At 44.4% G+C, this 14,681-nt stretch overlaps 1 protein-coding gene across 1 annotated transcript in view; it reads left to right on the plus strand.

Moving 5' to 3' along the window:
- Positions 1 to 7,770, plus strand: part of Nipsnap2 (nipsnap homolog 2) — a 30,668-nt gene extending 22,898 nt beyond the window's left edge. The window contains exons 8-10 of the mRNA XM_027413823.2: positions 1,258 to 1,352; positions 3,219 to 3,302; positions 6,607 to 7,770. Of these exons, the coding sequence (XP_027269624.1) occupies positions 1,258 to 1,352; positions 3,219 to 3,302; positions 6,607 to 6,671 (244 nt within the window). The 3' untranslated portion in view covers positions 6,672 to 7,770. The remainder of the gene's footprint in view (positions 1 to 1,257; positions 1,353 to 3,218; positions 3,303 to 6,606) is intronic.
- The last annotated feature ends 6,911 nt before the right edge of the window (positions 7,771 to 14,681 follow it).

The raw sequence follows: 14,681 nt of genomic DNA on the forward strand, positions 1-14,681 counted from the left end.
CAGCAGGTGTCACACCATTTAAATAAAAAAATGATCCCCTCTCTCATCAGCAATTAAATGCCAGTAGCTCTTCAGCTAGGAGTGAGACTCTGCCCACCTCCCCTCTTCCATGCTGGGGTTTTTTCCTGGCTGGAACTTTTGCAGTTTTGTGTATGCTGCTACAATCGCCATGAGTTCATATGTGCATCTTCCAATTTATGTCTAGAAAACAGTTTCCTCAAAGTCATCCATCACCTTTGGCTCTCACAGTCTTTCTGCCCCCTCTTCTGCACAGATCCCTGAGTTTTCGTGTGCGCGTGCGACTGAACACTCCAAAGCCCCTTATTCTCTACATGTTGACCAGTTGTGTGTCTCTGTGTTAACTGCCATCTAGAAGAAAAGCTCTGATGAGGCTTTAGTGATGTATTGACCTATGGGTCTGGCAATACGTTATTAGCAGTCATTTTATTACTGTGACTATTTAGCAGCATTGACAGCAGCAGGTTACCCCCTAGGGCCTATGATAATATCTACTCTCGGTTCTTGGTCTCATTAACAGTGTCAAATATGGATCCCATCTCATGGTCTAGGCCTTAAATCCAACCAAAAAGTAGTTGATTTCCCCAATAGTGTTGGTGCCACCATTGCACCAGTGTGCTTAGCTTGTGAGAAAGTTATTGTAGATTGCAAAGTTCACAGCTGTGAAGCAGTTCCTTTTAAGTTAGCAGGTCTCCCCCTCTTCCAGTTTATATCAAGAATCAGAAGTATATATTTAAATTTAATAATAAGTAGAAATGCCACCATATATTTTGTTGCTGCTTTTATTTTGAAAAGTCAAATGTTATCTACTTCTCACAAAAATAATTAGCCTCCCTAGGAGGCTGAGGCCAGAAAATTATGAGTTTGAGGTCATCTGGCCTACATAGTAAATTCTGAGCTAGCCTGGGGTACAGAATGAAATCCTAACTTCCCCCCAAAATAAATAAATAAATGATTTTATTTACTACTTTGATATGTGTTAAGAAAACAGTCTTCTTTCCCAGCAGCTGGCTCTGAGTAGAGAAAACACAGTCTGTCTTTGCTTTGTTGAGAAAGGGTCTCACTACATAGCATGGGCTGGCCTGGAATCACTGTGTAGCCCAGGCTGGTCTCTAACTTACTGCAGATCCTGCTGCCTTTGTCTTTGCCTTCCAAGTGCTGGGATTACAGGTGTGCATCAGCATCCCCGAGCGCCTACTGACTCTCCTTAACTATCGGAACACTGCTTTTCTCTCATAGGGCCCGTGCCATTCGCTTTAGACAGGACAATAATGAGGCAGTTGGGGGATTCTTCTCTCAAATTGGGCAGCTATATATGGTGCATCATCTTTGGGGTATGTGTATTTTTCCTTCTTTTGTAACTTACTGGGATTGAAGAATTTATTACTAATGAAGTTGTAATACACAGAGGGGCAAATCTAGACTCAGTAACCTTACACACTATAGCAAACGCAATCATTGCAAGTGGATGGTAAGTGCTGGGCTATCTGGAACAACAAAAGAAGTCAGTAGCCAGAGGTCAGTGCATCGCTGGCTTCTAAACTGGTAACAGATGGGACTCAAGTCAGATATGTTGGCACACAGCTGTAATCCCAGCACTCAGGAAGGTGAGGAAGGAGAATTGAGAGTTCACTACCAACAAGGGCTACATGGAAGATTCCAGACCAGCCTTGAGCTACAAACCAAGACAGGGTAAAAACAAAAAAAAAGAAAAAAAAAAAAAAAGAAGAAGAAAAAAATGCGCTATTGGGGAAGTTATTATCATTGGAAGGATGAGGATGGATATAATTATATTTCATTGCATGCATGTATGTAAATAAAAATTAAAACCAGAAAAACAACAACAACCAGGGTCTGGAGAGATGGTGCAGCAATTAAAAACTCACTATTTTCTTCCAGAGAACCTGAGTTCAGTACCACCAACTCCAGGGGATCTGCTGTTCTTCTGGCCTCTGCAGGCACCCACACTCACATAGCATATATCACATAAACATACTTACCTACACATAAATAAATAAAAGGGTATGGCTAGGTGGTAGGACCACCCATGCGCAAGGCCTTAGAGTCAGTCTTCATCAAGAAAAAAAAATCCCCACACATAGTGCAGACTTGTTACATAGTAGCTTTGCCGCTTGGAAGCTAAGCTTCAGTGGTTACATTGAGGCAAAAAAGATAACTTCTGGTGTATTCTTCATCCCTTCCCTCCCATCATCACTCCCAGAAACCCCTGTGCATCCAGGGCTCTTCTGCTCAACAGAGCTTGCATAGCATGTAAGAAACCAAAAGCCTGGAGAAATGGTGCAGTGGTTAAGAGCACCAGCTGCTGTTCCAGAGGATCTGGGTTCAATTCCCAGCACCCACATGGCAGCTCACAACTGCCTTTGCACAGGCATACATGCAGACAAAAATGTCAGGGCGCTTAAAAAATAAATCTAAAAAATAAGCCCTTTTTAAAAAAAGAAACTGAAAGTCTGCACTAATGATAGGTTATTGGGATAGATTATATCGCTCAATGGTCCCTCTTTCTAGCATCCACAGACAGCCTTGACCTGAACAGGGCATTGTTTGGCTCCCCAAAGCAACAAATATATAGAGTTTACAAATAAATGTCAAAAAACAATAAATGTGTTCTGGAGCTGGTGAAATGACTCTCTGTTTAACAGCACTGACTGCTCTTACACAGGATCCATTTCGGTTCACAGCACCCACACAGTGACTCACGACCACCTGTAACTCCAATTCTTGAGGATCTGTGGCTCTGTGCACATACATACATGCATGCATGCATGCATACATATATACAGGGAAAACATACATATACATGAGATAAAATTATTTTTATATTAAAATAAAAACACATGCCTCTAATCCCAGCACTTGGGAGACAAAGGCAGAAGGATTGTGTGTCTAAGGTTTATCTGATCTGAAGGTTCTGAATCATGAATGTAGTGTTATTGAAGAAGCTTCCTTACTTTGTAAAGCCATCATGTGCTTGCTGGATTATAAGACCATGAGAGCAGGTATCTTCACTCCTCTCAGAAGCCCTAACATTGATTTCTCTCAGTCCATACTTGATATTGTCCAAGTCAGTTACTGAGTAACCAAAATGGTGTCAGAGAAGGAGATAGCTAGTTGAATGACTGTACTCCTAGAATTCAGGTATCATGGCTGACTCGGATCTTATTCCCTGTATGTTTAAGCTTATAAAGATCTTCAGACCAGGGAAGACATACGGAACGCAGCATGGCACAAGCATGGCTGGGAGGAACTGGTGTACTACACGGGTAAGCTGCTAAGGACTTTACAGCTCCCTGCTTTGAGTGTATATTGTTTAAAACGCAGGTGTGATGGTAAGGGTGTGACGATAAGGTTGACAAGACATAAGATAAGACCGATTTTTTCTCTTTAAATCCTAATTTGAAAGCTGGGCATTGGTGGCACACGCCTTTAGTCCCAGCACTCGGGAGGCAAGGGCAGGCAGATGTCTGTGAGTTCAAGGCCAGCCTGGTCTACAGAGGGAGTTCCTAAAGCCACAGAGAAACCCTGTCTTGAAGGAAAAAAAATCCTAACTTGACTTTGTTTCAAATTAAGAATCTTGATTCTTTAACCCAGCCGGGTGGCAAATGACTATAATTCCAGCTCTTTGGAAAGTTGATATATGAGGATTAAAAGTGAAGGACCAGCCAAGGCTACAGAGTTAGACCCTGTCTGAAGAAAAGCAGAGAAGGCACTGGAGAGATGGTCCAACATATGTGTACTGGCTGCCCTTCCAGCGGACCCTCATGGTGGCTCTCAACCACCTGGGACTCGTAGTCTAGGGAGGCCAATGCCTTTTTCTGGCCCCTATGAGCACAACGCATCTACACATGCATGCAGATAAAATACCCATACATTCATGACTAATAAGTAAAATTATTTTTAAAACAAAAGGCAGACAAAATAATTATAATAATACTGATTCTTTCAACTATTATATTGACTTGTAGAGTTTTCAGACATGTGGGTAGCTTAATTTTTTTATTTATGTTATTCCCTTGCTGTCCTGGCACTCACTGTATAGGACAGGTTGTCCTGGAACCCACAGAAATCCACCTGCCTCTGCTTTCCAAGTGCTAGCAATCAAAGGCATGTACCACCATGCTGGACTAGCTTACTTTTTAAAAATATTGTGTTTTAGTTTCTTTGTTCTCTAAAAATTACAGTTTTTCTAAACTTTTTTCATTAAAACCATCATTTCTCCAAAATAATCCATCAATTAAAAAGAATATATTTGCGGGGCTGGAGAGATGGCTCAGAGGTTAAGAGCACTGACTGCTCTTCCAGAGGTCCTGAGTTCAATTCCCAGCACCCACATGGTGGCTCACAACCATCTGTTATGAGATCTGGTGCCCTCTGCTGGTGTGCAGATATACATGGAAGCAGAGTGTTGTATACATAATAAATAAATAAAATCTTTAAAAAAAAAAAAGAATATATTTGCAAACAGGCATGGTGGCACACAAATTTGGACATCTATGGCTAAAAGGATGCTCCAAGATGGACTGAGCTATAGAGTAACAAATAGCAGCAATAATAATAATGAAAGTAATAATAACTTTGGGGCTGGGGATATGGCTCAACCCTGGGTTTGATCCACAGCACTAAAAATCAAGAGTAATTATAAAGTTAATTTTTGTTTGGTTGGTTGTTTTCCCAGACAAGGTCTCACTATATAGCTGTGCTATCCTGGAACTCACTGGCTGGCCTGGAACTCACAGATTGGCATAAAGTTCAATTTGATGGGTATTTAAACTACATACTTACTAAAAAGATGACAGCCACCTATGAAGTAGAAATAGTTTGTCTTTTAGTTTTAAAAAAAAAGTATCACACAATTAAGCCAAGGCCTGTGCCAGGAAGTGCAGGTAGGAAAGAAAGACCCAGTTAAAGGTCTTCCTTGGCTACATAGAAAGTGGAGGCCAGTCACAGAAGAAACAAAATCCTGTAATTATATGTAATTTTGTGTTTTATTCTCCTATTGTTTTGATATACTCTCTCTCTGCATCAAACTTGGCCACAAACTTGAGGGGGGCGTCTTCCTGCCTTAGCTTCCCACACACACTGGGATTATAGGTGTGAGCCACCATGCCTATTTGTAATTTTCACTTAACACTTCTCATCAGTTTCCAGAAATGGGTCTTAGTCCATAGAAGTCATTTTTATAATCTTTTTTTTTTCCAGACAGGGTTTCTCTGTGTAACAGCCCTGGATGTCCTGGAACTCACTCTGTAGACCAGGCTGGCCTCAAACTCACAGAGATCTGCCTGCCTCTGCCTCTTGAGTGCTGGGATTAAAGGCGTGTGCCACCAATGCTCAGCAGTTCTTACAAGTTTTTTAAATGAAAAAATAATTATTTTACATTTATTTCCCTGTGTGTTATTGTTATGCTGGGGGAACTCCCACAGAGGACACATGTGGGAGTCAGTTCTCTCCTTCCACCATGTTAGCTCCAGGGATTGAACGAAGGTCTTCAGGCTTGGTGACAGGTGCCTTTACCCACTGAGCCAGTATTATTTAGATCCAGTACTATTTGGATTTTTGTCTGTCTGTCTGTCTGTTTTAGTTTAAAGAACCTTTTGAGAAATCGCTATTTTCACAACCAAGACTTTCCTAATTTCCCATAAGGTAGTGAAAGGGGTAAACTAAACTAGAAGGCTTCACTTCTAGGAATGAAGGGACCAGACCCTCCCTCAGCCCCTGCTTTAGCAGCCATAACAGGCTACAGAAAAGACATGTAGACTGTAACACAAGGAAACTCCAGATCCTCTGACCTCCCTGAGTCTAGGGCCAAAACTGAACACAAAGAAACTCCAGACCCCACCACCACCACCACCACCACCACCCTCACCCACCCACCCCCGCTAGCCTCCTAGGTACTTGGTTCCTGGGAACTGTTTGGCCACAAAAGAAACTCCAGGGAAGACCAAAACCTCCCCTATAGTCTCCAGGATACAGTTTTGAAAACTATTGGTGTCTATGAACAACAGGCCACCTTCAAGTAACAAGACAAAGCCATAGAGACCACAGAATGTTCCCTCTCAGCACTGACCAATGAGCAACACCTGGTACACAGGTATTTTATGCCAAAATATGACTTTGAGAAATTTTCCTGATTTTTCCCAAATGTCAACCAATCAGAAACCAACCCGTACCTACTGATGTAATCCTGTAACTTTTGTCTTTAAAACCTAGCTGTAGGCAGGAACTTCACCCCCTCTGGAGGCTTCTGTGTCAGCTTGCTAGACGGGGTCCCTCCTGAGATAGGCTAGACGATTTAATAAACCTCGTGCATTTGCATCAGTGGTCTGTCTCCCTGGTCTCTTTGGGGATCCTTGTGACTCGGGCACAACAGTAGCTCTCCCAGTGGACTTTCAGGTTCAGTGACACCCTAGTTGGTGCTGTCACCGATTTCTGCCCGGGTTTCTAACCAGTCCATTTCCTAGCACTCCCCTGCTTTCTGACAGCATGTGTTTCTGGTCTGAGCAGTTAACATGCCTTTGCCCTGTGTGTTTGAAAAGGCCATCGAAGTAACTTCTGCCTTGTTTTCAGTCCCGCTCATCCAGGAAATGGAGTCCAGAATCATGATCCCGCTCAAGACCTCACCCCTCCAGTGAAGCTTCCATGTGCCTACACGGATTTCTGTGACGAATATATGTCATGAATTCATTTCAGTCACTCATCAAGTGAAAAAAGAAACTGAGGTGTAAGCTGCTGTACATAGCTTATAAGATCTCTTTTCTTTAAAATTTAAAACCACCAAGGGAAATCCGGGGATTGAACTACGTAGGGCATCGATCTGCCTCATCTCTGCTTACCAAACATTACTTAAGCCTCTAGCCCTTCAGGAAAACATGATAATTCAAAGCCGGGTGTGGTAGCTTAGCACTCAGGGAGCTGAGGCAGGAGAATTACAGTAAGTCCTAGGTTAGTCTGGGCTACATAGAGAGTTTCATCTTGGACCCCTAGGCTTGCATAGTGAGACCCTGTCTCAAAAACCAAAATTAAAATTTGAATCATCTGAGTGAAATTCCAGCTCTGAAAAGAATTAGCTATTGCTTTCTATTTTTAAAAAATCTGTTTTACGTTTACAGATCTCTACACATTTTCTTCCTTCAGGAAGAAATGCAAATCACGTCATGTTTCCCAAGCAGTTTTTCTGTGTCTCAGACTAGGAACAAATTTTGAGTGTACCCAATGGCTGGGAATACTCTGATTTTGTGACTTCTGGTCAGTCAGCAGGGCTGAGCAGTGCTTCACCCTGAGCTGAAAGGGTGGTCACAGTGCCCCGACCAGAAATGCAGGCTCCATCCACGAGGCACTGTGTCCTAAAGGGTTGGTATGAACCAGTGCACCACACGAGATTTGGGAATAAACACCTCAAATAGCTCTAATTTTGTTTGTAATATTTTTCTATAAAACAAGTAGCTCTTGGAAAAGAGGTTTTATTTTGTAAGCCACCGTTTGTGACCTCTGACCTCTGGTTCTATTTTGGTAAGCTCACAGAAGACACTTCCATGACCTCGTATGAAGGGCAGTGCACGCTGGGTCTGAGTTGGCATAGTGCTTCATATTTTGTCTGTCTCCGTTTGGTTTTGTTTTTTAATATAGTGTGCCAATTTGTGAGTGTCATCATGTGGGAGTCCCCTTGACCTGAAGAATTATGTCTGCCCTGCAAATTGATACATGTAAAATAAAGTATGACTAAATCTCCTAGCAGAGGCCTAATTTTTACATGCGAATGATTTTCTTCAAGAACATATAAGAGTAAATAAAATCCTCTTAATTTTCACATTTTGCATGATTGAAACCTTTTTCAGTTTGTTTGTTTTATCGTTGTTGTTTCAGGACAGGGTTTCTCTGTGTAACAGCACTGGCTGTCCTGGAACTTCCTCTGTAGACCAGTCTGGCCTTGAACTCACAGAGCTGCCTGCCTCTGCCTCCTAAATGCTGGTACTAAAGGTGTGCGCTATCACGCCCAACTGTGTGTGTCTCTAGTTGGTTTGGTGTGGGGTTTTTTTTGAAACAGAGTCTCACTCTATAGCCCATGCTGGCCCAGAACCTTCAGAATCCTCTGGTCTTTCCTTCCCCAAGTGCTGGGATTATATACATGAGCCACCACACCCTAAAAACAAACAAATGAATGGAAAAAAAAAAAAACAACTAAATTTTGCACCAGCAATCCCTCTCTCTCATCTCAGAATGAGGAAAATCTGCTGTCTTCCTCTTTGGGCTTTTGTGAAAATTACAATTTTTACATTTTTTTGTAACTCATTGTAATTACACCTGTGTGTGTGTGAGGGGGAGAGGGGGAAGGGGAGAGAGTTCATAGGTATACAGCCTGTGGAGTTCAGAAGATAGCTTTTGGAGTTGGTCCTCTCCGTCCACCTTGTGGGTCCCAGAGATTAAATTCAGGTTATGATGTGTGGCAGTGTCTGCCTTTTCCCACTGAGCCTTCTCACTGGTCTGGTTGTTTTGAGACAGGGTCATACTATACTTCCGGTTGGCTCTTACATGCGAATGATTCGCATGTAAATCATTAGCATGTAAATCACAGACTCCTGAGTGCCAGGATTACAGGTGTGTGCCAACAGGTCCAGCTGTGTTTTTGCTTTTAAGAAAATGAAGAAGCCTGGCAGTGGTGATGCATGCCTTTAATCCCAGCACTTGGGAGGCAGAGGTAGGCAGAACTCTGGAAGTTTGAGGCCAGCCTGGACTACAAAGTGAGTTCCAAGATGCCCAGGGTTACACAAAGAAAACAGAAACCCTGTCACGGAAAAAAAAAAAAACAAAAAAACCAAACAGCTGAGGATGCACCTCACTTGATAGTGTTGGTATGCACAAGCTCTACTAGGTTCAATCGATCCCCAGCACCATACATGTATTCATATCTACTGGGCACAATGGCACATACTGAAATCCCAGTCTGTATGAGGTGGAAGCAGGAGGAGCACCAGGGGTTCAAGGTCATCCTCAGTTATACAATAGTTTGAGGCCATCTTGAGCTACATGAAACCCTGTCTCCAAAAAAGACAAAATAAAACCACAGGCATGACCTGGCTCCTGCCATGCTCCACTCGGCCCCATTCTCTGGGTAAACTGCTATTCTGATGACTGTGTATACTTTCCTCCTCTGCATCACAGGGAGGGAGACCCCCAGCCCAGCAGCAGCGAGTGAGATTTCAGAAATTCCAAGAGCCACTGTAGTGGTGGCAGAGATAGGATGGCTTTTTGCCTCTATAGCCCTCAGAATCTTCTTTCTTTGCTTTTTATTTCCCCACCCCCAGACAGGGTAGCCCCAGCTGTCCTGGAACAGGCTAACATCAAACTCGAAGAGAACTGCATGCCACTGCCTCCCGGGCGCAGGAATTTTACCTTAGGTGTGCACCACCACGGCCTGGCAGTGAGTGATCTGTCCACAGGTCACATGAGTTCTGTTCACATCCTCCAACGTGTTTTCCCATCTCTCCTTGTGCAGTTCCTACAACCCTGAGGTCAGCAGTATCTGTCTTCAACAGATTTGCTCACTAGTTAATGCCTGCCACCAGGTCACACCCATAGCTGAAACTGTTTCCATAGCATTCTGTATCTACTGCGTTACCAAAGTTAACAATTGACCTAAACCAGGTGTTTCCACCTTCCTACTACTTATTAACACTGACCACAGCATTAACACAACAGGCGGGGTGGTGGTGGCACACGCCTTTAATCCCAGCACTTGGGAGGTGAGTTTGAGACCAGCCTGGTCTACAAGAGCTAGTTCCAGGACAGGCTCTAGAACCGCAGAGAAACCCTGTCTCGAAAAACCAAGAACAAACAAACAAACATTAACACAAGAGATGAGATCTTACTCCCTAAGGTTCTAACTTGTGAAAACCAGTGCTAGGCTGACAGGCCTGTGCAGCCACACCTGGTGTTCTGGGGTGCTTGGGATGGACCCCTAGGACCTCCTGCATGCTAGCAAGCACTCACTCTACCAACTGAGCTCTTCCAACTATTTTCCCTTTTAAAAAAATGAATATCCATCTGTGTGAGTCTGTTTATGAGTGCACATGTGGTAGTATGCATGAGGCCAGAGGACAACTTGGAAGAGTCTGTTCCTTCCTTCCATGTGGATCTCTGGGATCAAACTTAGCTTGTCAGGCTTGGCAGCAAGTGCCTTAACCCAATGAGCCAACCCAATAACCCAATAACCCAGCTCAAGTGCTGGGATTAAAGGAGTACACTGCCACCACCTGGCCCATTCCTCCTTTTTAAGATTTTTTTGTGCTTGTATATGTGTGCCTGAGTGTAGGTATGTGGACTGTGTATATGCAGGTGCCCTCAGAGGCCAGAAGAGACCATTAGATCCCTGAACTGGAGTTCCAGGGGTAAGCCACCCCAAGTGGATGCTATGAACCAGGTCATCTTCAAGTGTAGGGGAAGCTGTAGCCACGCCTTCTTAGGGGCTGGCTACAGGAGTACCTAAGGGCTTGTGAGGGCGTGGTCAGAGTGAGTAGGGGGACTGCGAACAGACTACCACCGGCTGGCTGTATTCAAGAGCAGTAAATACCCTTAACTAAACCTTCTCTCTAGTAGCCCCCCCAAAAAAGTTTATTAGTTTTGTGTGCATGCGCTGGTGTGTGTGTGTGTGTGTGTGTGTGTGTGTGTGTGTGTGTGTGTGTGCATGTGTTTATTAGTTTTGTGTGCATGCGTGCTCGTGTGTAAGGGGCCGTTTCCTGCATTATAATGGTGCCTGAAGACACCAAGATGTAAATTACTTCACAGGCGCTGGGTAATCTCCATTCCTTTGATCTCTGCCTATCCCGTGGCTCATTTTGGCCTGAGGAGCTGAAGCCATTCATAGGGTAACACGTCCCAGGCGGCTGGTCAGCCTTTATAAGGGATGGTTTTCTTGGTTTAGTGTCTCCGCTCAGTCTCCGCTCTGGAAAGCTTATGCTCTCCCCTCTCAAGATGCATTAAAGCTTGTCTGCAGAAGGATCCGAGTGTCCCGTGTATGATTTCTTGCCGGCGAGAAATACAGAGCATGCGCGGGACATATGGTGCCGAAACCCGGGAACATGTGAACATCTCAGGCATCGCGGAGACCCCTTGGCTACAGGGCGGATTCAGAACTGCAGGGTGGTAAATTCGGAGAGGTATGATTTTTCTGGACTTTGGCTTGGGAATGTTGCTATTGTGGGAGGTTAATATAGAGGCTTCTATGCTTTTACTAGGAGCTATTTTGACTTTTCTCACTGTTGTAGCAATCTTAAAGAAGTCCAGAATTACATATCAGAAACCGAATGTGGTGAGAGATGGGGCGCGCCTAACAATAAAATATAAGAAAAAAGGACCTCCCGGGATGTCTACTGACAAGGGAGTGTGTACAGCAACAAATAAGAAAAAAGGACCTCCTGGAATGTCTACTGACAAGGGAGTGAATAATTTGTTAGATGATTCTGTAAATAAGTTTAAAGCTTTAAATCTTGATAGCTCTAATGACTCTAAAAGCTCAAGAGATGGGGTTTTGGAAGGAACAGCTCAGCTGGATGAGGGAGAGACAGAGAAGGAGGGAGAGAGAATAGGGAATGGCCGGTCACACCCCGGTAAATTTAGGAGAGATGAGGACTCGAAACCTAGCCTCTGCCCTGCAACGAAACTGGAAGCCTTGGAGCTGAGCAGCTCAGACTCTGAGATTTTAGACTCTAGCAAGGAAGCAGAGCTAGAGAAAGAAGCAGCACGATACCACCCCGATAGATATCGGCTGCCAAAAATGCCAGCGGGTGTGCTTCCATCAGCACCCCCACTATTTGGTACCGACTCCTTTTTACCATCAGAGGAGCGGAGAAAATTACAGATGGCTTTCCCAGTCTTTGATAGGGGAAAAGGCCATGCCTGCTATTCAACACTTCTTAAAGGCCTGGAATGCCTGGGGCTTTAAAGCCTCATAAACATTAACGCTGGGGGCCATACCGAGGCCAAGCGTCTCACCTCAAAACCTAAAAGGCCAAAAGGAAATGGTAAAATGGAAAGATATCTTAACTGATCTTTGGAGAAGCCCGGATCCTATTCTCATAAGATCCAGGGGAGCGATATGTGTTTTTCCACAGGATGAAGAAAATCCTCTGTGGATCCCAGAAAGACTCACCCGAAGAGCCCCTTCAGACCTTCAAAAGTCGAAACTCCACCCGCTCCTCGGGAATTGAGAGCCGCTATTGTTATCCAGATTAACTCCTGCCTTTGGCGGAGAGATTGTCACTGCTTAAGGGGTGGGGGTGTGATTGTTTGATGCAGCCGTTTGCGGATTGCTGTTATTTTTGGCTGGTCTGTGAGAAAAGGGGTGGGGGTGAAATTGTTTGATGCAGCCACTTGCGGATTGCTGTTACTTTTGACTGGCATGTAAGCTCCAGGGCTCAAACCAAGAGACCGCCTAAGCGCTTATATTTTGGCTAACTATGCTTTAGCAATAGGCCGCTGGCCAGACAGCTCTTGCACACCCGGAGCCTAGGCTCATTGTACAGGGTAGAGTGTCTGGTCTGGGCAGCCCAAAGAGGGATGCTGAGCAAAGGCATCGCACAGAGTTGCCTATTATGCAGGCTTCTCTGGGAGGTACGTTGACCTGCATAAGGGTTACCTGCCCCGAGACTTCCCTTTCCCAGAAAAACGGCAGAGGACAGGTCAAGAGCGCTTCGGGTCAAGCTAACAGCCTGATGGCGACTCTTGTACACAGTCTTAATGTTTGATTTTGGGAAGGTACAACCTCTACCTCTATCCCTCAACATATGGGTGACCTATTTGCTTGTAATAATATAAAGCCTTTTCATTAATTAATAAAAAAGGGGATATGTAAGGGGCCGTTTCCTGCATTATAATGGTGCCTGAAGACACCAAGATGTAAATTACTTCACAGGCGCTGGGTAATCTCCATTCCTTTGATCTCTGCCTATCCCGTGGCTCATTTTGGCCTGAGGAGCTGAAGCCATTCATAGGGTAACACGTCCCAGGCGGCTGGTCAGCCTTTATAAGGGATGGTTTTCTTGGTTTAGTGTCTCCGCTCAGTCTCCGCTCTGGAAAGCTTATGCTCTCCCCTCTCAAGATGCATTAAAGCTTGTCTGCAGAAGGATCCGAGTGTCCCGTGTATGATTTCTTGCTGGCGAGAAATACAGAGCACGCGCGGGACACTCGTGCACTCTATGGAGTGTAAGGAGTATGGGGAAGGTCAGAAGACAATCTTCTGGAGTGGGCTCTTTTCACCTTTTTGTGGATTCTGAGGATCGAACCAGGCTTGCATAGGAAACTCCTTTATCCCCTGAGCAATCTCACTGCCCTGTTGTTTTGAGACAGGGTCTCATGCAGTTCAGGCAGGCTGGCCTCAGTCTCACTCTGTACCCAAAGTGGGCCTTGAAATCCTGGTCTTCCCACTTTTCTGGGATCACAGGCCAGCACCACTGTTGCCCACTTGCTTTCCCCTTTTTTTTTTCTTTTTTGTTCTCATTTTTTTTTTTTTTGATACGATATCTTGCTGTGGAGCCCATTCTTGCTGGAGCCTCATATCTTCCTGCCTCAGACCTCAGAGTGTTAGGATTACTACACACTATTTATTACATATTAGTGTGTAGTATTACACATAATTACATATAGGATTACTATATACACTATATATTACTATATACTGTTTACTATGCCACTATACCTAGCTACAAGGGCCTGTATTGCTTCAGCCAGGACAAACTTTAATTCCTTAACTTTCTCTGGTTAGAGAAACAGTTTTCATAGATTGAAAATGGCACCCCCAAACAGGAGCTGTATCCACTCAGGGAACCCACCCTACTGTATCTACCCATGGATGTTGCTTCTGAGAGAAGTAACCCCTGGCTACTTCCAGCCAGTCTACAATTAGAAAAGCATGAAAGAGATCAGTACAGTTCTTGCCTCATTCATATTCACCCCTGCCACAACAAAGAGAAGACTGTACTACTGTGGGGTGGTGAGCTCAGAGCCGTGGCCCATGACCCACAGAAGGAATGGTAGAATTGTAAACTGTTCCCTGTCAGAATCTCAATCTGCACCCTTATCAGATTGCTCTGGGGCAAATTTGGCGTTGCACCTGTTTAAGTCGATGCCCTGTCAAAGAGCAAGTTTTTGTAACTAACCAACCGGTGGTGGCCTCCTCCTCCTCTACTTGGACTTGTGTGCCCTAGGTGGTAATGAAAACGGAGACCTTTTGTAGCAGCACTCTGCTGAGAGCCAGCATGCCTGGTCCTGCCCATTTTGCTCTGCTGAAAAGTGCAAACCCACAAAGCAACATCTAGGAGAACTGCCAGGAAGCATTTACAAGTGGGGAACAACAGCCTTGTTGTTTGGGAGCCCAAGTGACCGTTGCCAAGCATACTCCTCCATGCCTCTCCTCCAAAACCTGAGGGTTTTGCTGTTTTGTTTTCTGTTGGTTTTTGTTTGTTTGTTTTTCATGGGGAGTTGTATTGTGTTGTTTTGTTTGTTTTTTCTTTGGTTGTTTAAGACAGGGTTTCTCTGTGTGTAGTCCTTGCTATCTTGGAATTTGCTCTGTAAACCAGGCTGGCCTCGAACTCACAGACATCCAACGGCCTGACTTCAGAGTGCTGGGATTAAAGGCTTATTTTTTTCAT

This window comes from Cricetulus griseus, chromosome 4 (assembly GCF_003668045.3).
Source record: "Cricetulus griseus strain 17A/GY chromosome 4, alternate assembly CriGri-PICRH-1.0, whole genome shotgun sequence".
NCBI classification, from domain to species: domain Eukaryota; kingdom Metazoa; phylum Chordata; class Mammalia; order Rodentia; family Cricetidae; genus Cricetulus; species Cricetulus griseus.